This window comes from Rhinolophus hipposideros (assembly GCF_964194185.1).
Source record: "Rhinolophus hipposideros genome assembly, chromosome: 22".
Classification (NCBI taxonomy): domain Eukaryota; kingdom Metazoa; phylum Chordata; class Mammalia; order Chiroptera; family Rhinolophidae; genus Rhinolophus; species Rhinolophus hipposideros.
The window spans coordinates 14,193,602-14,218,383 of NC_138068.1; the positions used below are offsets into that span (position 1 = coordinate 14,193,602).

Genomic DNA, 24,782 nt, shown 5'->3' on the forward strand with positions numbered 1-24,782 from the left:
GAGGCCCTGGTAACCTGTTTGTGAGGAAAATGGTTCTCCAACTTGAGTGTGCGTTAGCACCCCCTGGAGGGATTGTGGAAGCACAGTGGCTGGACCCCACCCCAGAGTTTCTGATTCAGTAGAATTTGGTTTTCGATCAGTTCGGTTTCTGATGCTGTGCAGCTGGTCTGGGGACCACATTTGGGGGACCCCTGGAAAAGAGAGATGCTGCTTGGGGTAAATTGTGGAGAACCATGGCTTCCTGATACCTCCTAGGGTCATTGCATGTGTGGGAGGTGACACTGGGACCTGCTTTTTCCTGCTGGCTTGTCGGGCTGACTATCTCACTATTATAGTTGGAAACCCACAAAAGAGTTCAGGGCTGCTGCTGCCACTGCCATTTCCGTAGATTTTACGATGTGCCAGGCACTATGCTAAGCCCTTACCATATACAAACATATTTAGTTCTCAGAACAAACCCATGAGGCAGGTACTACTATAAACATCATCACTCTCATTTTACAGATGAAGACACTGTGGCTCAGAGAGGTTAAGTAACTCACCTAAGGTCACACAGCTGGTAGCTGCGTGAGCTGGGATTTGATCTGGCAATCTAAATCCAGAGTCTCTGTTCTTATCCTACATCATTCCACTGAGCCTTCAGGAGAAAGGAGGCAAGAAATGACCCTGGTGATGTCGGCCAAGTTATTTGGCCTCTCTTTGCCCTCCTTCTCACCTGCGAAAAAGGTAATAGCTTTCCCTATCTTAGATGAAAGAGATACCTTTATGTTAAAAAAAAAAATGCTGTCAGGATTAATTGGATAACAGCTGTCAAATTCTTGTAGCTCCTTAGAGGATGGTTAAAAGAGGAGGAATAATTATTGTGCTATCTTCTATGCAGACCCTACTACATTTCAGGGAGTCAATAAGTGTCTAATGATATTCTTGGTAATTGGCGATGATTGAAGGAGGACTGCTCACGTCAGAGGAGAGGCCCTTGTTGGGGTTGGGCAGCAGAGAGCTGCCCGTTTGATGGTCAGTGGCCATCCTGCCCCCTGGGAACTTCCCATGTGGGTTAGTTACCATCCTTACTGTCCCTGGACGGAGAGAGGGGGCAGCACCGCTTGTTGGTCAGCCCGCTCTTACGGACCCTGGCTTATCTGTGTCGGCAATGAGACACCCGCTAGTCCAGTGGTTCTCAAAGTGTTCCCCATGGATCAGCTGCATCAGTTTCACTTAGAAACTTGTTAGAAGTGCAAATTCTCAGACCCCACCCCAAACCTATGGGGATGGGATCCAGCAGTCTTTCAAAAAGCTTTCTAAGTGATTCTGATGCGTGCTACAATTTGGGAACCACTGTGTTAAAGGGAAATAGCACTCACCTTAGAGTTGGACACACCTAAGTTTGAAACCTGGCACGGCCACCATCGGGCTGTGTGACTCAGGGCAAGTTGCTGTACCTCTCTGTGTATCAAGTTCTCATCTATAAAACAAAGGGGGGAGGTTAGAGAGGTGGTCTGTGAGGTAGTTCTTTAATCCCTCCACACGCCGGCGCCTGTCTTCTTGGCTTTGAAACAGGCTGTTTCATCTGCTAGGAACATTTTCTCAGCTTCCTCTTTACCTGGCTGACCCCTGTATACCCCTAGGCCTCAGTGTAGAGTTTCTTTGCTCCAGGAAGTTCTTTTTCTTTCCTCCTTTTTATTCCTCCTCCCCCAAATCCAGTCTGGGTTACATACCTCTCCATGTACACGCCCTGTCATAGAATGTCTCACATCCTGGTAACTGCCTTTTGCTTGTTTATACTCTCCACAAGGGCAAACACTCTGCCGTGCGGACTGCTATTTCTCTACAGTGTTGGGCACATAGTAGGTGTGCAAGTAATACTTGAGGTTAGACTCGATTTCATTCAGTTTATACAATGCTTGTTTCTAGTGGATTTTGTGAGCAAACCGGTAGAGGTCTGTGCCTTCATGCATGGAGCCACATGGGGAAACTGAGGCATGGAGATGCTGACTATTCTAGGGAGGCAGTGGCAAAGAGAACAAGTGGAGAAAGTGAGTCCTGGTGGGTGAGGATTTGAGGGGAGAAGGCTGTGGAATTGGGATACGGACCACGTTTAGCACATCTCTGCAGAGGGGCCCATCTGATATCGGCATTAGACAGCGTGATATCCTCACCTCCAAAAACCACAATATGGGCTGCTAATGACGAATGAAATAATGTCATGGCATCTCACCAGCACTCACCTAAGAGGGCTATCCTAGCATCACCAGGCACCAGGGCAAGCATTTTTCAAAGCTTAGTGTATAGCTTTCCATGTATATATATATGGTGCCAAAACAATTATACACATTTTAAGAAAGGAGATAACTATTAAAATTGTAATACTCAACATATACTGATAAGAAAAGATGAATACAAGTCACGTTTGACTTCTGCAATTACAAGAGGTGCTCAACGTGGTTACCATCAGCATCCAGACACTTCTGATTTACAGCAAACTACTGCTTGAGCAACGTTGACCAAAGTGTCCACTTGTGTACATTTTTTCGGCACCCCCCGGTATGTATAATATTTATTCATTTAGTATGAACAGGGTTAAGGGCCTTTTTGAGGAATAGATGGACACCCTCTCCAGGAAAAAAAGCACAACACAAATCTTTCCCACTGTTGACCTCTTCACTCAGTGGGTACATGGTCGGGTTGCTTTCAGAGTAAGACCCAGTTGTTATGGGGAAGATAAGGGTGTCAGGTGAAGGAAAGGTAGATTTTAATACCTCCAAGCCCTGGTATTTTAAAGCTTGGGAAATAATAGCAGTGACCCAATTTAGTAATGTGAAGGCAAGACAGCACTATTTTAACAGGCTTAGTCATCTCTTTGTTTTGCCTTCCTCCCCACCCCCCAATTCCAAGTGTGTCTTTTCCCATTGCAAATATACGAGGGAATAATCCAGTATTTTTCATGAAGCAGAGCAAACATGCTATATATAAGACACAGTTGAACATTCTGTGAGTGTAATTGGAGCATAAGTGTAACTAATCAAAATATTACCATGCCAGCGGATGTGTGAAGAGTTTGGAGATGCAAAAAAAATGTCTATATGTATATATATTTTAGTTCCATGTCATTTCAATTTAGAGACTTAGAGCTACAGAAGCAAAGGGCTCAGCCCAATGAGTGTCGAGAACAATTTGGGGTCTGAAAATGTTCCTGGCAAAGCCTTGTTATTCTCTTTACTCTTAATATGGCAGCAGCTTGACGATTGGTTTCATTTATGTTCTTTCCTCCCACTCTTTGTCTCATTTCCTAACTGCACCAGTTCCCCAGGGCCAGGCCAGCCCAACCCAGGGAGAGTGTGATCATGCCTTGCCACCAAATACAATATGCCTACTTGTGATGTGGAGCCTAAGAGCTAAATGATGATTAGAATCTTCTGGGTTTGAATTTTGGCTCCGTTCCTAGCTGTGTGGCCTTGGGAAAGTTACCTAACCTTTCTGTGCCTCCGTTTTCTCACTTGTAAGAGAAGAATGATAATAGCGACTACCTCACAGGGTTCAAATTAGAATGAAATGAATGAATATTGGTCAAATGTGACAGTATGTGTTTGCTGTGTTGCTGTTATTAACGAGCAGGTGTGACTAATGAGGGAAAGGAACACTGTGGCCACACAAAATTTACTGTGTTTCTCCAGGAACGAGGCCCCAAGAAAAAGGTCTCTCCTCCTTCACTCTTTCTCCAGAAGGAGCCTAGGTAGAAAATTCAAGCCAATCCTGGCATCTCACTCACCACTAACTGTTACTATGAAGTCTTAGAACCATAGACGTCTCTAGCTGGAGGAACTTTAGAAGCTCTCCCTGTTCAGTGATTTTACAGGTGAAGAAACAGAGGAGTCCTTACTTCCAGAGGCCCCACGTGATTACAACTGGTGCACGTGACCTGCCCTTCAGTTCTGTGTTGACCTTAACAAAATTGTTTTGATATCTCCCACGTCAAAGAGCAGTGGGAACACAGCCTTCTGTTTCACTCCTTATGTAGCAGAGTTCTCATTGCGCTGTGTTGGGTTCCGTCGTTTTCCTTTCAATACCGTGTTTCCCCCAAAATAAGACTGGGACTTATACCGTATTTCCCCGAAAATAAGATGGAGTCTTATATTAAGACTTATTGCAGTAAGTCTTAAGGAAGATGCATTAAGGCTTATTTTCAGGGGATGTCTTATTTTTTCATATACAACAATCTACATTTTTTCAAATACAGTCATGTCACCTTCAGAAACATCGTCATAACGTACCAAATGCGTCTGTCTGGCTGAGGATCTTAACTGGGGCTTATTTTTGGGGTAGGTCTTATTTTCGGGGAAACACGGTAGCATTTTTTTCTTCCTGGGATGTTGAGATATTACACAGAGATGTTGGGGGAAGTGAGTTATGAAGTTATACACGGGGAGAACACAGGTCCCACTGTGCCCTACAACGTTTTACCTGGGTCTATTTTTATCTCGAGATCATTGTGAGGTTGAAAAGGAGGAGAATGTCCTGTGAAATTTTTTGATTTTGCTTGGGGAGTGAAGGCGATGAGAAGTAGTTAAAGGGTTGTACATGGTTTAGATTTTATTCTGCTCGTCTCTGTCATCTCTTCCCTCTCCTCTCCTTCCTTTCTGCTCAGTGTTCCTTTCCTCACCTGTATTTCATTTCTCAGGCTTCACCAACTCCCTTTTCCTGTCTTCCTTCCTCTCCTCCTTCTATCTTCTCTCCCTTTGTCCCTCCTCTCCTCATCTTCCTTTGTGTCTATTCTTTTGCTTTCTCTGTCTTTCCTTACTTCTTCCTCCCTTCCTTCTCTTTTCTCTCTCCATCTTTCTCTCTTCCTTTTTCTTTTCCTCTTTTCAGGCATAGGGAAGGAGTGTAGGCAGCCCAGGAACCTGGCCAGGCCCAGGAATAGGCCCACGCATAGAGCCTCTTCCAGCACCACCTTCCAATCCAATCACCTGGGTTTAATTCTGCTTTTAAAACTACATTATCCACACCCACATGGATGATCAGATAGCTGTTCATGGGAGAATCGCTTTAACAAATTTGCATATGGAATACTTCAACCCCAATTTATTGGTCTGAATGAATGATTACAGAAATAGTTACTTATTATTCACACAGACTGACTGACAGAATGTTCACTGTGTTTAGTTCCTTTGAAACTTCAGGATGTATTTTCCTTGTTTAAAATAGCTATTATGTATCCATTAAACTGTAATTAATCCCTCCCTCCCTCCCCAATTTCTGGTTTATTAGAGAAGGAGCAAATTTCTTTGCTTTTTCTTGACACCTGATAATTAGATCGCTTTTATTGATAACATGGATAATGTTGAATGATATGTTTGCTAGTCTGGTTACTGGTAAATTGTTATGTTTATATGATTAACTGAATGATTATTAGTTTTCATGATACTGGTAAACCTCTTAGCTTCTCTTCCACATATTTTTTTACTTTATGGTGCATTGTGTCTTTTGACATTTTTATGCCCCCCGCCCTTTTATAGTGACTGGACAGCTAAACATTATCTTTCTGGACTTTAAAATTAGGCCTCGTCCAGAATAGCTATAATAGAGGTACGTATATGGTCAGCAATGCAGAAATAACTGTTCTGTGGGCATTAGTGAAAGTCACCAAGAGTAACTGGTGTTTAAATAGTCTAGGGAAGGACCACACCTGGGCTGGGCAGTGTGGGTTTCATCACCTGAGAAAAACCCAGAAGTGCGGGAGTCTGGAGTGTGTATTAGTTTCCTGTTGCTGCTGTAACATATTATCACAAACTTAGTGGCTGAAAATAGCACACATTTTTTTAGTCTTACAGTTCTGGTGGTCAGAAGTCCTAAATAGGTCACACGGGGCTAAAGTCAAGGTGTCAGGAGGGCTGTGGTCCTTTCTGGCAGCTCTAGGGGAGATTCTGCTTTCTTGCCTTTTTCTAGCTTTTAGAGGCCTCCTGAATTTCTTGGTTCATGGCTCCTGTTTCTCTCTTCAAAGCCAGCAGCGCAGCATCTTCAGATCCCTCTCTGATTCTGCCTCTCTTGTCCAGAATCATCGCCCCATCTCATCGGATTATCAACCATAATTCCATGTGCAACCTTAATCCCCTCTGCCCTGTAGGTGACATATTCACAGGTTCCACAGGTTAGGTTGGGGACATCTTCAAGCCATTATGCTGCTTACCATGGAGTGAATAAGGACTGTGTAGGCAGAAGACTTCTACTCTCTCTTCTTCAGAGTTCCTTGCTTTAAAACAGGAGTAGCATGGTACCACCTCACTAGGATGCTAAAAGATGCTGCTAAGTTCTCAATAAACATTAATAACATCACACACGTTATGAATTGCCTCAGGCCCACTGTCATCTGGGCTCTTCATTATGAAATTAACATTTATTGAATCAAGTCCAGTGTTTCATTTCATGTTCAGTGTAAACAGGCACACAACAACAACAAAACCTGATGTGTAGCTTTCATTAACCCATTTTATAGATGAGCACATTAAGGGCACAGAGAGTTTTACTGACTTGTTCAAAGTCACACAACTAAGAAATGACAGAAATAGGACTGAAACCCAGTTTTCTTGATTGCAAACCAAGCCTTATCCGATGCCACCACAGCTGCCTTGGCTTCAGGCAGCATTTGGGTCCCTGCTGCCATCTACTCCCTTCACGTAGGTCCTGGCACTGGAAGTTGGCGGGGCCACCTATCTGCAGGGACGGCTCTGAGCTCTAGGAGCTCCGGGCGCTCAGCTGCCAGGCGCCGGAACACCCTCATGTCATCTTAATGAACAACGTGCAAAGCCATTAAAAACTCAATTTGGGCTTTCTTTTTACTGCCAATGTGAGGTGCTCATGTGTAAACACAATAGCCGCCATCTGCTACGGAGAAGCGTTTTGCCTCCAAAAAGGGGATCTGTGTTGCAGACACATCAATAATGGGGCGCTTATCAAGGCATTATTATGCACGAAGGGGGAAGACATGCAAAATTTATGGCCAGCCAGAGAGTACTTCCTGGTTTAATTCAACAGTTTTCAGTGCTATGTATAATAACTATGAGAAACGAATGCTGTTTTATGTTCCTTATCACGTCAGTGGATTTGGGAGGGGGGGGAAATGTATTTACAGTCTTCCTCTTTCTTGTTTCTGACTGATCTTGGCGTAATGACTGGCTCATTTTTGATCACCAGGAAACTGACAGACCCAGGATGATATTAATTAAGCTAACGTGTTGATCAAAGAGGGCCCCACAGAGTTGCTGAGATATGAGGGCTTCACTCCTGAACAATCTCTAAAGTGACAGACCTATGCTCAACCCAGAGATAGGGCTTCTTCCTGTCTGGAGGCTATGGTTAGATCTCTGGGGGCTGGGCTAGATGTGGAGGGGGTTAGAGGTGGCTGGGTCCCACCCTCCTATAAGACGCCGCACTTGCTGGGTGCTACGGCTTCCTGCCGCTGTGCCTTTACACGTGCTGTTTCTTCTATTGGAAATGCCCTCCCAAATGACCGCCAGGCACACACTCCTGCAGGGGGTCCCGCCGGGGAGAGGGGCGAGGCCCATTCCGATGTGTGGAGTTCAGCTATGGACCCCCTCGTGTCTCTTTATATCCGCTGATGTGTACCAACCTGATGTGGCTGAGGATATTCCTGGGGAAAGGGGTGTTGGGAGAGACGGAAGTGAGCCCTGTGCCGTCAGGACACCACAATAGTCAGATGGGTCCTGTACACTGGGGGTGGGGTGGGTGGCGGCTGTTGCAGGGAGTGACTGCAAGGCCATGGATGGGGGAGACCATCCATCACAAAGGATGATGCCAAGTAGAATTCAGCACTGAAAGGCAGGGCGTCAGGTGCTGAGTGTGCCCCCTTGATGGAGGAGGAAGGAACACCGTGGGAGTTTGCACACGGAACTGGCTTTTGAAACTTGTGGACTTGGGGGTCAAAGCAGTTCTGTCGTATGTCCCCCGAGTGTGTCCCAGAGCAGACAGACACTCACAAGGACCTGCCCAATCATTGAGACATCATGGCTGATGTCAAGGGCGTCTGAGGGACCTGTGCCTGCAAGGGCAGTGGGAGCGATGGCGTTGCCATCTTGAATTACTCGTAAGGTGCCCTGGGGACTTTGGAGGATACACCGGGAGTATTGCTAGGAGCTGGAGCTCCTGCAGGTGTAGGTGGGGGCTTAGAGGTGGTCACATCCCACTCTCAGGGATCGTAATATGCTCGTTGGCTAGTGAGGTTTCACTTCTATTCATTATTCAAATTCTATCTCCGCTTAGCCCAGTCCTGGAAGATGTCCATCTACCCTGGTTGAGTTCGCCGCCCCTGCCCCGTGTCTTGTAGTCGTGGCCGTGTGCCACTCCGGTGAGGCCACATTTGCTGCTCGGTCCACGGATGGCTGCATCTGCATCTTGGAGACACCTTCCTCCACAGCTGCTGCCCCCCTGAGTCCTGGTTCATTTAGTTACTAGCTTCCGGTTCAGAAGCTGTGGACGGGGGCACCTGCATGGTGGAGCCCAGGTGGTGTGGCTGAGTCTCAGCTGCAGAGGAGGCTGGGAAAGAGGGCATCTGGCCTTTTCCATTTCCATAGAGGAAGATGGGCTGTGCTTCAAAAATGGGGGGTTCCCCAAGCACAGGAAGGGAACTCATATATTGAGTGGCCAAACCATGGGGCAAATGCCTACTGTAGGTCATTCGTCTGATTAACTTGGAGGGTGGCCTGAGAGCGAGCAGCCACCATGGTTGGTGGGATCTGAGCAGTAATGTGTGACGTGATGGTTACATTGGCCAGCAGCCCTGATGCGTTTCCACTGCTGAAAGGTGGACCTGCCCCAGGGCTAGCCCCAAATCTTCTTTTTTTTGGTCCAGATTGGGAGTCAAATAGTCTGACTCCACATTTTGCTTTTTACACCATACTCTCCTTCGAACACCCAGGTGAGTGTACCCTTTCTTCCTTTGGGGTTAGGCTGGGTGGGCAGCCGTCATTTAAAAAAAAGTTTTTTTTTCAGTTATCTGGTCTGCCTGTATGAACCTTGCACCCAAACACGTACCTTTCTGTCTAGTCTAAGGGCCAGAGTGTGCATGTTAAGTTAGACAAATTGACATTAGGTGCCAGTGTGGTGGTGGCCGTGGTGGTGTGAACATCTTCTGTGACCTTGCCCCATCCCAAGTCTGGCCCACTTAAGACACAAATTTTCTTTAGGAAGGTCCAAGATGTTCCTTCCCTTCTCCAGGACTCATTCTGAGAGTCCATTCTTTTTATTCTCTTCTGTTTCTCTGCTTCTTTTTACCCAGGGTCACTGCTCTTAATGATGTTCCTATTTGGAGTGTCCTACAGCTTTGCTTGGTCGCTACCATTACTCATCTCCCTAAATAAAGGAACTTGTAGGAAGTAGGGGCTCTATGCAGGAGCCAAAACAATAACAACAATGCTACGTGCGGAAATAAATGTCTGAATTTGAATGGCTTAATAACCCAGTGATAGTATATTCCTTGTTTACTAAAGGTCTGAAATGAGTGCTCCTTTGGTGGGTGACCTTTCTCATGGTCGTGGCTGTTGAGGGAAACGAGCTCCTTTTGTTGAGGCTCTGCTGTCATGTAGGCTCTTGAAAGCCTGTACTTGCAGCTGATGGGTGGGAAGGCAATGGAGTGGTGATCTTCACACCTTAATGTGCCTACTTCATACCACGCGAGGATCTTGATAAAAGGTAGACTCTGTTTCATCAGGTGTGGGGTGGGACCTGAGGTTCTGCGTTTCTTACAGGCTCAGATGGTGCTGAGGCTGCTGGTCCAAGGACCATCTTTTGAGAGAGAAGATAAAGGAAGATAGAGCAGTGGGGGTTGGGGACGGGGCGGGTGGAGAGAAGCAGCTTTTATGGACCATGCCTGGAAGTGGCACATTTCGTACTTAGGCCCCAGTGGCTAGAACCCAGGTGCATGCCCCACCACACTATAAAAGGAGGTTGGGGACCGTAGTCCAGCTATGTGCCCAGAATAAAGAGGACAGCTCTTGATCAGCCAGCAGGTTTGGTGCCGTGGAGAGTTGATGGAGGGCCAAGCACTCCAACCAGCTCTGCCGTCAGGGAAAGGCAGCACGCTCTGTCAACAGTCATGGGGGCGACACAATGGATAGTATGTCTGGATTGAAGGGAGTGGATGGACGGCACATGGTGCCACCTCCTCAGTGAGCCTTGCCTCACCACTGGAGCTAGGATGTACAGAAGGGGGAACCTGAGCTGGTAGCTCGACTCTCTGTGATGTGGACTCGTACTCAGCCTGGTGTGAACGGGCCGGAGGACAGGGGCTGAAATGTCCATGGGGCATCATGGATTCTGGGTGGAGAGAGCCAGGCCCTGCTTGCTTCTCGGGCTGCCTTCCCTACCTGTAGGTGTGCCACTCCTCTGTGGGGCTTGTGGGTCATCACTTACCTGTCCCGGGGAACCTCCTGGAACCCTGTGGGATGTAGGCCAGCAGGCAGATATCAGTCTTCACTCTGTGCCTCAGTTTCCCCCTGTAATGGTTTCTTCCTTGCTGCTTCACTGGGAGGCTGTGATGACCAGTGACAACAGCCAACAAGGGACATCTGCCCACTGACGCTGTGCTGCCACCAAGCCATAAACTAGGAAATGTTACTCTCTTGGAAACAAGATGGGGGAAGATGTCACCTTTACTCCACTTTCAAGTGACTCCTACTCCAGGAGGTGGCTGAGTTTTCTGATCGGTAGGATGGCGGAAGTCTGATAGCCACTGGTTCAAGTTGCTCTCCTTGTCACCTTGCTTCTTGGTGGCACATTTTGGGGATGAGCCCACCCAATCGCCCTAAGTGGTCGTCCCTTAAGGATAGCTCTGGCCTTGGGGGTCTGGGTGGAGACAGAAGGAGGGAGTCCGTGACCATCCAGCTGCTCTGCGTGCTGGTTTAGGGCAGAAAATGCAGGAAGCCTCATTTGGCCTCAAGTCCAAGTTACTTTCTCGAATCCAGCTTTGGGAATAATAGAGCGGAGCTTTTGGACTCTACCTCTCTCCTGTGCCTATTTTTAAATTCATTCAGATCTCAGAGGAGACGGGCTGTGAATGACTAGTACCTTCTAGAAGCCCAACAAGATACAGATTTCCCAGCGTGTATTAGCTGCCAGCTGCTAGTCTTTTTGGTACCAAAGGTGAAAGAATGAGGCAGCTTACAGCTATCGTGGCTCGTCTTGGTGGAGGGTAAATCGTCTTAAGGTTTCATTCTGAATTGAAGATTGTAGTGGGTAAAATTAGATTTCAAAGCAACAGTGGTTTTGTAGGTGGGAATATTCCTCCCAGAATCATCTGAGTTTATCTACTATGTTTTATGATGCAATTTATTTCATAGAATCAGAGGACTTTCAGTCACAGAGCGTAGCCCTTACAGCCGATCATGACATTTCCCTCGACGTCTCAATTTGTCCAGGCTCTGTTTAGCCACCCGCAGTGATGGGGGACTCACTTTGTCTCCGGCAGTCAATCCCGTTTTGCATCAGTTCGACTTGTCAAAGGTCTTTAGAGCTGAAATGTGCCTTTTGGTGGTTTCTTTCACAAGTCTGCCCTCTCGGTCACCTTTATCAATGTAGCTATTGCCACAATAATGCTGCCTAACAAAGCAGGAGAAAACTCAGGGGTGAACCACACTAAGTGTTTTTCGCACGCTCACAATCTGAGCATCGAGTGTGGTTCTGCTGATCTAGGATGGGCGTGGGGGCCCCTTGGCTGTGCTCCTAGCCACGTGGGTGGCATAGCTTGGTGCTTCACTTGGCATAGCTCTGTTCTCCTCCACGTGGGTCTCCTCTGGATCCTACGCTGAAAGGAGCAGCAGCTACCTGGGATGTAGCCTTCTCGTGAAAGGTGGCAGTGGTACAAGAGGGCAAGCCCAGGGAGGCTCGCCACCTTCAGGCCTCTGCTTGCGTCTTTCTGTTAGCGTCCTGTTGACCAAAGCAACTGCAGTCCAAAGTCACAGGGCGGGGACACACCCTGTGCCTCTTGTGGGAGGAACCACAAAGCCAGAGGCCCAAGGATATAACTCCAGGGAGGCGTGCAGAATTAGAAACAACCATTTAACCGGTCAAAGCAACTCCAGAGAGGCTCACTTCCTTCCTAGGAGACAGCCTCGCTAAGGCTTGAGAAGAGTAGTCATGTTGTCTGCAAATAGTAATAACAGCGTCCACTTTGAGGTTGGAGAGAATCTGGGTATCATCCCTCCCTGTCTGAGTGGCCCAGGGCGAGTCACTCAGTCTTCACATAAAACGAAAATTCCCTGTCTCCCAGAGTCACTCTGCAGATTGCATGGAATAAGGTATAAAGAAGACGCTGGCATCACACTGGCGTTCCTGAAGCGCTTGGTATCACTTACCCACCATTGCAGGCTGAATATCTTCCGGTGGGTTCTCACATTTTTTCAGGGTCTTCCTTGCTTACTTGAATCTATTCTACTTTTTCTATGCCCTCCTCTGACATAGTCCCTGCACCTAATGCAAGGCTCCAGGTGGAATATACTGGGACGATGACATCTCCCGTATTGTTGAGGTTCTCTTTCCCCTGAGACGGCCCAAGCTTGCGTGAGGTGATAGTTCCCCTCATTTCACCCATGGAGCTTGCAGTTTAATTAAATTCCTGGGTTTCTGTTCAACGCTTCCTTCAGGAACTATTGGACGTCATGTTCCTTCTGTAAATGTTTGGAGCCTGTCTACTTTGTAGAAATACATCATACGTGTTACCATCTCTTCATTCTTAAAACTGCCTTGTTGAATAGGGTTTTTTTTTGTTTATTCCTCACTATTCTCTACTTAGTTGCAGAAGAGGGTACTCAGGTGGAGAGAGGAGGTGGGATTTCCTCAGGATGACACAGACCCTCCCGGAGTGACTTGATTTCTAGCCACCGTGTTTATGGGTATGACTGATTTTCAGCAGGATTTTCCTTTCTCTCTCCTTGTCCACTTCCTGCCCCCTTTGTGGATTGCCAGGATCCTTCATGATGGTGAACAGCTCCGGCAGGGCCTCTGGCCAGAAGGCCCACCTTCTCCTGCCCACCTTGAAGGAGAATGACACCCACTGCATCGATTTCCATTACTACTTCTCCAGCCGCGACAGGTCCAGCCCAGGAGCCTTGAATGTCTATGTGAAAGTGAATGGCGGGCCCCAAGGGAACCCCGTCTGGAATGTGTCTGGGGTCGTCACCGAGGGCTGGGTGAAGGCAGAGCTTGCCATCAGCACCTTCTGGCCACATTTCTATCAGGTATGATGTTTTACCATGGTTTGATTTTTTTAAAAAATTAATCTATATACCTCTTGTCTGCCTAGAGTTGTTGAGAAAGTGAGTTGTTACTCACTCATTCACTCATTCAGATCGTGTTTACTGAGCTTTCCTCCTAGCCAGGCCCTGTGGAGAAGGGGCCATCCAGCACAGCCCCTGCCTCCCTGGAACTCATGATCTGGAGGAGGAGATGGAAATATAAATAAACAATTACTGTATAGCGGGGTGCATGTGGGCTCCCCAGGATGTCGGAGGGACATAGACATGAAGCCTTTTATCAAATAATTCAAGAGGGAGATGCTATCATCTGAAAAAGAAGATGCTGGTAATATCCCTGTTTTACAGGTGTAAAAGTTGAGGTTCAGAGAGAGGAGATGACTCGTCAAAGATCAACCCTTTGAAGAGGTACTTGGGGGAAAGGCAACCAGGGTGGCTTCTAAGAGGAGATGACAGAGAGCCTGAGTCTCGAAGGGTAAATAAATAATTATTGTAAAGGGAAGACAGAGGCATTTGAGTTAGGAGGGATACGGCAGGCCAGCTTGAAGGAGTGACGGAGAGATTTTGGCAAAGTTTGGAATCTCCAAGTCAATTAGGGGTAGGTTGCAAAAGGAGCTAAGAATGTAGGGGCATGGCGGTCTTGGGGCTTTCAATGGAGGCTAAGGAGATTCCATTTATTCTCTAGTCTAGAGCAGTGTTACTCAAACTGTGGTGACAGACAGGTTCCTCCCTCGACTCACTGTGGACTGATACTTTTAGAAATGGCAATAAAAGTGTCAAAGCAATGCCACATTGCTGTAGCAGTTTCTAAACACCTCTCTCGCTTTCCCTACGTATCTCATTGTGGACTGCTGACATATAGGCACAGGCTGGCACCGGCCCACTGAGAGTGCTTGGAAGACACAACTCTGGTTCATCTTGGCCTGGGGCTGTTGAAAGTTGCTTTTTAAAAAAAAAAAAAAAAAAACAACATTATTAAGATACAATCTACATATCATCGAATCTACTTATATTTTAAGTGTGCGATCCAATGAATTTTTAGTAAAGCTACTGATTTGTGCAATCATCATCATAAACCAATTTTAGCATATTTTCATCACCCCAATAAAATCCCTTTGTGGTTAATCCCCATGGCGACTGTTGAAAAACTTTAAGTAAGAAGGTGCCATAATCAGATCTGCACTTTGGAGAAATTTCTCTGGAGTCTGGAGCAGAAGACAGACCTGAGGGTGGCTAGGTGAGTGGCTGGGAGCTTCTTAGACATCCTTCAGTTCAACATCCGTGGTATATATGGTCCTTTGAGATGCATCATGAAAGCAGCCACAGACAATATGTAAATGAATGGATGTAGCTATGTTCCAATAAAACTTTATGGACAAAAACAAGGGGAGGGCCAGATTTGAGCTCCAGGCCATAGCTTGCCGAACTCTGATATAGGTGATAGAGAGGAGGTCCAGGGATGGACAATGAAGTCCAAGAGCACACAGCAAGTCACTGGCAAAGCTGGGACCAGAACCAGACGCCCCCATCCCAAGACTCGTCTCCCCCTCTATGGCTATAAACACCAAGTGTCTCTATAATCATGGATACCTCCAGGAAGGCCTTTGCACTCCAATTAGAAACCCCTTCCCTAGGGCCTGATGCAGGCGGGAACAGGATGAGGCCACAGATACAAGTATAAGGCAGGAAAAGTGATCCAAGAGAGGGACAGTCCTGCTATCGGCCATATTCTCTGATGGGGAGTAGGGAGACAAATGCTATTTCTTGGACATTCCCAGGTCCCAGCTCTTTGGTGAGCATGCTGCCTCTTGTTTATCTGTATAGTAACCACTGTGTGGGGTTTCTACAGGTCCTGTGCTCCAGAGGAGGGGGCATTATTGGTACATTGAGGTCTAGGTCCTCTGGCTCCAAGTTCCGTTTCCCACCTGTACGGAAAATAGCTTGTTCTGAGAACCTTCTGCTCATGACCTATGAAATGTTGGCTGCATCTCATCATTTTTGAATCACAGTTGTCTCATTCATAAAGAACAGGGGGCAGTGGGTCCAAGGAAGGGTTCGTCTGTGGGTTAAATGAGATGGCATATACCAGGGGTGCCAAAGAATGTATACTCGTGACTTGTATTCATTGTTCATTCTTTGTAAACATGGCGTATTACAATTTTGATACAGTGTTTTTCCTTTCTTAAAATGTGTATACATCTTTTTTGGGCACCCTCTGTATATGGCACCATGTCAGGCTGTCAGCGGGCCTTAGTAATTGTTGGAAGGAAGGAAGAAGAGAGGGAAGAACAGCAAAAGAGGAAGCAGGAAGGACGCCTTTGTGTTAATGTGTTTTTTTTTAAGGAATACCCCATGTGGCCGAGTTGTCCTTGGTGAGCTCTGAGCCGGCCCCGTGACCGGCAGCCTCATCTGGGAGAATTTTCTGGTTTCCAACTTGTTCGCGACTGCAGCACCATTATTACATGACATTACATTTCCTCTGCTCTGAGCTTTGTGGTGACAAAGCCACTAGTGCGCTGAGAGCAGCAGCTTAAAAGAGATGTGCGTCAGACACACACACACACACACACACACACACACACACACACACACACACACACGTCTAGGGGAGAGAAGAGGGGACACATCAGGAGATTCAAGGACACTCACAAAATGGATTTTAAATTTCACCAGACCCCAGGCTCTGGTCCTGCATGTATGAATCTGTGGACTAAATACAATTTTGGTCTTCAGCGGAGCTGGTCTTCAGGTCCTGGTGGCTTATGTATTCATTTATTAAAGTCATATTTCACAGTCCTAAAATTGACTTTTAGCTCCATAATAAACAGGGAAATTTTATCTTTCTTATTAGTGGGCTTCCTGGCACCAGGCTTTCAGCAGGGTCTGGGATGAGAATGTCCCTCTGCCATCCCCCACCCCCACCGGCCATCTCGCAGGAGAGCAGGCAGGGGCTTATCAAATGCCGCTACAGCGGGCTGCCTCTTTCCAGGTGATGGTCATTCTGTTTCATGTTTCTCATGATTCTGAACTTTTCCATCCCAAGCTTTTAAAAACTAAGAGACCTTTGAAATGAATTTTGCAGCCACTCGCTCGCTCTATTTTCTATCACCTGCCTGCGTGAAATTACCTTTCCTTCAGCACTTGTAATTGCGCTGTACACCCCTTGCCATTGGGGACTCCCCAGACTTTGATTCAACTGGACTTGCAGTCCTTTCTCAGGAATTCCTCTGGCATCGAGCATTCTGGAGGGTTAGTAAGGCCATGCACAATTCAGGAGGACAGAGGACAGGGAGAAGGTCATTCTCCCACCATTCAAACTCCACCCCGTTTCCTGTCTCATCCGCCCACCCCTCTCTGTTCAGCACCAAACCCTCCATCTTGTCTTCTGCAGGCCCCCTGGGCTGGTGTGGGAAAGTGTGTCTCCTGATTTCACCCTAAGCAGTCCCTCCCCATGAAAATATATACTGTCCTCTTCCTAAGAGGAGTTCTGGTGAGTCCATATTTTTCTATCTCTTATCTTTGGAGAAAATGTTTGCAGCCCTCTGAAATTTTTGCACTACCAATTCTCTGTTGAAGGACTGCAAACGGTAAGGCTCACATGCCAGGTCCCTTACATAGCCACACCCTCCCCCTCACACATGCAGACAACGAGGGTGACGCATCTCTGAGCCTCTCTTAAGAAATTACTTCCTGGCTTTGCCCAGCAGCTCATGCTCAGGAAGATGTTTGTGTCTTTCCGTGCAAGCTCCCTCCCTCCAATTCCAGGATGCCCTCCGGTTCCATGCACTGGAGCAGGTTCCGTTGGCAGTAGAACCACACGGCAGCCTTGGGGTTGAAGAAGGTCCTGCCAAGAAGTTGGGATTCCCAGCCGAGGCCTTCTGTTCCAGTCCCTGAACCCCGGGGCCCCAGCTCCATACACTGGCTCGGAGAATCACTAGCGTGAAGGCCTACTTCCTGCCTGCTCTGTTCCCTGTAAACAGACAGCATTAGAGTAGCTTCCACAATTCTTTACTCGCTCCTCTGCCTCTTCTCCCATCCCTGGCTGAGTCCTCAAGGGCCTTGTTTGGAGTTTCCTTGTGAGTATGCTCGGCTTGCAAATGACCATTCTCCCTCTCTTCAGAACGCCTGAGCAGGTCCCTCGATCGTAGAGAGTCCTTGCATCATTTTGTCCCCTGTGGCATCTGTCCTCAAGACCTGGAGCTGGCGAGGTACTGGGGAGGGTCTTCCTGGCCAAAGACCCCATGCCAGCAGCACGTTGATGAGGTGATACCTCCACCTGAGGCTGCGGGTGGCTTCTGGGGAAACTTCCGACCTGAACATGGGATCTGATGACCATATTCCTCAGAATTTTGTTGGCCAGGAACCTGGCCCAAGGGGTCGAGCTGCAGCTGTTTCATATAAGAACCATATGAGAACCTGAACCATATGAGTCGGAGCTCTATTTTGCTTTTCTGTTTGCATGGTCTCCCTTCTTTCACATCAACGGTGAGAATTCAGGGGGACCCTGCCATCTCTCCTGATGTCTGAACATCTCTGGTCATCTTGCTTCTCTGTGAGCTGCCCCTGCAGTGTCTTTCTGCAATCAAACCTGATTTCTTTGATTGTGTCCCATGCCACTCTGCCCTGTGGCTTCTTACAAAAGCTTCTCAAGGCCTGACTTGCATTTGAAGGTCCTATCACATGGTCAGAAACTTGAACCACGAACCCTAGTGATGGTTTGTATTGCAAGATTCCTATTCAGGGTTTTAAGTATGCAATGTAGCTAAGGGGCTGTTTGGAGCCTTGGGGTTATATGTGTTTTCTAGAGGGTGACCCTGACAACTTACTCCTGGTACCCATTGCTTCTCTATGACGGGCCTGCCATCTCATAATTCAGTGGCACATTCTAGCCATCATTTGAGATCTCCCTTTCTGGTGCTTGGTGTTGGGGTCCCCAGGGTTGGCCCTTGTTTCTGGAAACAGGCAGCTGGCCCAGGAATTTTGATGTGGGCCTGAGTATTAACCCCATTGCATGAGTTCAGTGTGCAGGGGACCTGCCTCAGCAGGTGAATCCAGGTAGGCCCTTGAAGGTCAAAGTCCATCCATCATGGACCTTCCTTCTTTTTATTTCCTTTTTGAAGAAGAATAGTGTACTCCCTGGCACTATTTCGGATACACCCAGCCTTGTATCTGCATTATTGACCTTCTGCTCATCAGGCATTGACGGGCCTGTTTCATGGCAGCTGGCATGACTTTTTGTTTTAAATCTAATTCTGGAGTGGCGTGCCAAGGACTGGACCCTCTTGGCTCCTGCACATTTTATGAGCATTCTGCTCTGAGCAATCTGGTGGTGATAAGAGGATCTTCCCAGTTCTGCTTTATTCTCAGCTGCCTCCAGAGCCTGCCCGTTGGTGGAAACATACTGTAGACTCTGATTCCAATGTCCTGTGAGACTGGAACCTTCATCAAGCATTCTGGGGGCTGTCATGGTTTCTTCTCTGCGCTTCCATACTCTCTCTGCACCACCTTCTCCACCTGCCTTGGCTCCTACAACCACATGTGCCTCTGTTCCCATGTCCCTCCACGTGGACCCAAAGCCCAGCCTCTACCCATTTCTACCAGTCATGACTCACAACAAGGAGTCTGTTAAGTGTAGGAACTTCAGTGGAAACTTGGGAAAGGGGTTCCACGGGATAGTCACACGGACATTCCATTATTTCTCCCTCTCCCCAGATCTGCTTTCATTCCCCGCATTTTCCCTCTTATTTCCCATCCCTCTCCCTAGAGAAAGAACAATAGTATTAGTAACACATCAGTATCTTAACCATGTGTATTATAAACACTTTAGAATTATTAACTCATTTAATGGAAAAACAGAACATTCTTCCCTTTGTTTCTTACTCTCCCATGTTTGAGAAACCTGTCTCACAAAAACATTCCCCGAATTCTGACGAATGAAAGATACTCTGTCTCATTATAGAATTCTTATTTCTGCAAAGGAAAGGAGAGAGAACAGGGAACAAATGTATGTTTCACTGTCATGCATCCATTTTCCCATGATGAGCCTTGTGTTCATTCACGGAATATTTATGAGTAATTATGATATAGGTTAGATACTGGGTGGTGATGTGAGAAACAGTCAAAGTGTTAGAAGAATTTCATTAAGTTAAACTTTGATTACCTGGAAAACAAGTCAGAATTCTGCTCACCCAGGTGTTTTGGTTAAATGAGAGTTGGGATGCTTTCCATCGAAGTTCAGTACTGGGCATGGCCGTGAACCAGGAGACTGGGGCCTCAGGCATCAGTGCACGTCTGGCTCCCTTTCTGGGTTTTTTTTTTTTTTTTAATATGTACAATAGACTTTTTTTTTAACTCGTTAATTAATGAAGAAACCAGTGAGATGATAAAATCAGCTCAAAGGAAGGTTTCAAAGAGCACACACATGTGTTAGCCATGAGAAATACTAAAGTAAATTTTGGAACAGGTGCAAAACTGGTTATTATCCATAGACAATAATCCACTGCATCTTTTTTTTTTTCTTAAAACTATGGAATGCTTCATAAATTTGCGTGCCATCCTTGTTCAGGGGCCATGCTAATCTTCTCTGTATTGTTCCATTTTTAGTCTATGTGCTGCCGAAGCGAGCACTTTTCTGAGATTTTTTGTAATTCAGCTGGTCCCACCTCTTATGGCTATTGAGAGGCTAGATCAAGACGACATGATAAATGGTCACTATTATAGACCTTGATTATTGTGGTCCGGTTTCTCTTTAGTATTTTTATCATCATACAATTTTAGTTGATGAGGTGTCCCTTCTGGTCAACATCAGTCCTTCTACTGGTGTCCCAATTGTCTCCTGCCCACTTTAGAATCTTGTTTCATCAGTTCTCACCCTTTATATTTTGTGCTGTTTCCCGGATTCATTCCCCTCTACTTAAAATCATATTTTAATTTCTACCATAAAAAAAGCCAAAATGAAAAAACAAAAAAAAACCCAACCTCTGTTGAGCTTTTAGCACTTGGCCTTTGGCCCTAGCCCTCTTCTCTGAGCTATCTACTTTGTCTTCCAAGGTGACCTTGTCTAGTTCTGTAGCTTTAAATGATATTTCGCTACCACATTTTAAACTCTGGTTCCTAAATCACCCATGAGCTCCAGAAACATAGTGTCAGCTTCCCACTCAACAGATCCATTAAGATGTTTAATTGCCATCTCAAACTTAACATGGCCAAAAGGAAACTGGACATAGCCTGTGTGCTCCCCCCACCCCTTCCCCCCGACACCCTCACTATGTCATATTCCCTATGTCAGTACATGACTCAGCCCAGAAGCTCAAGCCCCAAACTGGAGAGTCCTCCCTGAGTCTTCTCTTTCCTCTACTGTTCTCCTGTTAATCTAACAACAATTCTTTTCATCTCTATCTTTGGAAGATCTCTCATATCATCAACATCTTTATTCTCCATAACCACCGCCATCATCAAAGCCATCCTCAGCTTTTGATTGGTTGACTGCTGTCGCCAGAGGCTAGGTCTATTTTTCATTCTTGCTCAGCTGCCCACCTCCCAGTCATTTCCCACAGAACAGCCAGAACAGTCTTTTTAGGATACATGATGAGAGTACGTCACTTCCCTGCTTTTAATCTTTCAGTGTCTTAGAAGAAAATTCAAGCTCCCTACTATGCTTTCTAAGACCCTATGTCACCTGACTGCCCAACACTCCAAACTTGCATTTTGCCTCTCTCGCTCAGTCACTATTTCCCAGCCTCCTTCTTGTGTTCCCAGATTATCTCTGAGCTCTTTCCTGCCTCATGGCCTTTGCACTCGCTTCCACCTCTTCTTAGACTGGCCAATTGCATCCGTCTGGTCTCATCTTAATTATGACCTTCTTAAAGTTCTCTCCAGATCACTCTAAGTAAAATAGACCTTCTTCATAGTTTCTCTTAATCACAACATCCTATGTGTTTCCTTCATTATGCCAATCACAAAATGAGTTTAATTTTGCATATTATTTGTTTAATTTCCATTTCCATTCACTAGAATGTGAAGTTCATCAGAGCTAGGACCTTGTCTTTTTCACTTTTATTGCCCTAGCACGTGTTTCAATTTTGATACAGAGGAGGGTCTCTTTAAATGATGAATGAACAAATGAGTGAATGAATGAATGGATGAATGAATCCACTGTTCCTGTTCCCAATGGGTTCAGAATTTAGGGAATAAAATGCCTCATGAACAAGCTATTGCTGTATGGTCTGATAGGTGCTCTAGTGACACTAATTATACAGTGGGGCATGATATAGTGATAACATAACATAAAGAGAGATAGCAATATGTATGTACCATAAAGCATTTAATTTTTATTGTAAGAATAAAATAGCTTATTTCTACTCCAGAAAATTTGGAAAAATCCAGAAAAGTATAAAGAAGAACATACTCATCTACCATACCCTAAAGCCATTTAAAAACATTGCATTCATAAATTATTACCACTCCTACTTCATCTGTGGTGAAATGCCTCTTGAGGTCACTTGCCAATTTTTCTTTTGGGGAGTTTATTTATTTCGTGAAGTCTCAAGAATTCTTCATGCAAAACAGGTTGTTTATGTTTTCACTGGTCTATGTATTAGCAGATATTGTTCTCAACTTGCCATTTGACTTTTAATTTTGTTTCAGACTTTTGTTAACATAGAAAACATACTTTGACATTATAGTTATTAAGACGGCATTGTATATTTGAGAAATACATAATATTTCAATTTTAAGAAATTGATTTTTAAGCTTTTGCCGTTCATTTCTAGCTTTACTGAATTTGGTTAGAAAATGTACAGATCTAAACCCATACAGGTTTTCCTCTTTGAGGAATTCATTGAAATTATACTTTAGCCTATTATATGATCTTTGTGTAAATAAATGCATGAGCATTTGAACAGAAATTCCATTCCTGATATTCATTAATGTATGTTTAGTAATTGCATTATTATTTAATTTATATATATACTTGATAGATGTATTTTTTTCCCTGTTTGGTCAGAATCTAAAACATGGGTTAAATAAATGTAAACCAGTTTTATTTAAAATATAACTACTCTTTGTTTTTTTCCATCATTTTCTCCTTTTAAATCTATCAACTTCTGCATTTTTTTTAAAATGACCATTTTAGTCCACTTAATGGTTTCTGTTTTCCTTTTGGCTTAAATTCTACTTTGATGCTTTAACATTATTTTTATAACAACCATTTTCTTTTTATTTGCATTTCCCTATTATTTCCCTTTGTTCAAGTTCTTATTCTTAAGGTTACTGAGTCATTCTGTTGTAGGTGTTTATTTTATAGCATACAATTAGACTTTGTCTATTGAAACAGTCTGAGAGTGTTCCCTATTTTAACCTATTTATATTTATTGTCACAAGTATTTTTTCTTACTTTTGTCATTTTTAATACACAATTGGAATGCTTTTATGCTATTTCTTTTAAAATGCATTTTCTTACCCCCCGCCCCATGGCCTTTGCTTTTGATTTCCTTTGAATTATTAAAAATATAATTAGATATGTGATTCTTTATAGAAAGGTCTTCTGTTGACTATCTCCTTTGCAGGATCAGGCAGCTATCACACTTCTATTTCTACACAATTTTGTTGTTAACTCTCTCTGAAGGACCTTGTTATCTTAGTAAACCCCTCTTCCAAAGTGGTGGTCATGCTGGTGTCAGCTGCTTTATGTTTGGTGTAACTGTCATCCCCAAGTCACTTTACATAATTCCCAGGCAACCATATGTTATCTTAGAGGTAGATCTTACCACCCAAGGAAGCTGTCTCTTTAAAGCCATCACCACCTTCTCCACCAGTTCCCTGCTCACTTGTTATGACTGTTAGAGCTCTGGGCTCTGCTGAGACCACTGACCTCTGAATCCACTAATCTGGAGTGACCACATGGATCACAAAGATTCCGCAAAGAGGTTTTCCTGTTGGTCTCATCACCCACCTTCCATCCACAGGCTTGAACTGAGGAATAAAAAAAGGGAGATGGTCCATGTTGTAGGCTGTCCAGGTGCTAAAGACGAAAAGCAATAACGATTTGAACCAGAGCAGTGGCTCTGGTATTCATCTGGTTTGAGCCTACAAAATGGCTGCTCCATATGGTTCAAGTTAATAGCAGAGTTTGAAAGACATGGGCAGGTTTGAGAAATACTAAGAAGACAGAATCAGAATCAAAAAGAAAATAAACGTGAGGAGCAAGGCAGAAGAAGCCCAGACAGATGCCCAAATCCCAATCTCCAATGAGTTAGTGGCTCGTAGTACAACTCACCGAGGTCCGTATTTTAGGAAGGATGGTCCATTGGGCAATGAGGGAGATAGTTTGAAAGGGAAGCCACTCAGATCCATCACATACAGATTACATTTGAGAATCTAGGTGATATCTAGGTGGAAAATTCAGATCTGTGACCTGGATCAGTGAGACTGGTGTTCAGATGAAAGGTCTAGAGGAGTGGAGAGCTGGGTTTGGGGATTATCAGTGAATTGGCAGCCATGTAAGGAAGGTGTGCAAAAAAAAAACAAAAGAAGACAAATGGGTAGAGGAGGCCCACATTTGAAGGCTGCATGTAGGAAAAGATGTACTTACAAAGAAATCTATGGTAGAATAGTCCCAGATTTATGAAAAAAGTCATGAGAATGAAGTATCACCTGAGCCTAAACAGAAGATAGACCCATAAAGGGAGACACATCAACATGGATAATTGTAAAAAAAAAAAAAAGGTCAAATATTAAAAATTATTATAGCAAACATATATTGAGATCCTACCATGAGCCCCACATTGTTCTAAGTAGTGTATTCACTCTTTAATTTGAAAAGTGGCCCAATGAGGGTCTATAATCACAGATGAGGAAACCGAGGCACAGAGCAATAAGGTAGTTTGCCCAAGGTCACACACTAGTTTGTTAGTGGTACAGGCAGGACTGGAACCCAGGAATTCTGATCCAGAGCCCAAAGTACACTATCTTCCTTCCTAAAGCAAGATGCAAATGAAATATATCTATTGGGTTTAACAATGAAGAGATTATTGGTGTCTGCCATGAGAGCAGTTTGAACGGGAGGGGGTGGTCTTGGGGGCAGAGTCTAGATTACGGTGAGTTGAAGTTTTGCAGTGGAAAGTAAGGAAACGTTGAAAGTGAGTGTAGATAAAACTGCTGAGAATTTTAAATGTAATTGAAACACAACTGGGCTGTAGTAGAGAAGAGCCTGCTGTCCAAGGGTAGCTTTTAAAGAGTAAGTGAAACCCAAGCATTTGCATAGGCCAAAGTCAGGGATCAAAGGTAGGCTTTGGAGGTGCACCATAAAGAGAGAGAGTTGAGATGAACCAAGCAGCTGGAAAATGCAGTCAGGGTAGGGGTCAACAGTGCCAGTATGTCTTGTACAACGGAGGCGATGATTTGTGTGTGGTGATCTAATCTAAGTGGATCAAGTTGATGGGGAAGAGTTAGAAGTCAGTCCTTCTCTTGTCCTCTTGCCTCTTGAAGACGTGATGTGGGTATCTGCTGGGCTCGGGTAGGTGATGT

General features: G+C 45.2%; 1 protein-coding gene across 18 annotated transcripts in view; it reads left to right on the forward strand.

Annotated features, from left to right (window-relative positions):
• The window catches only part of PTPRT (protein tyrosine phosphatase receptor type T), a 965,600-nt gene that overhangs the window by 332,645 nt on the left and 608,173 nt on the right, over window positions 1–24,782 (forward strand). For all 18 annotated transcript variants that reach the window (XM_081034722.1, XM_081034718.1, XM_081034731.1 and 15 more), the window contains exon 3: window positions 12,970–13,241. In XM_081034722.1, coding sequence (XP_080890848.1) covers window positions 12,970–13,241 — 272 coding nt within the window. The remainder of the gene's footprint in view (window positions 1–12,969; window positions 13,242–24,782) is intronic.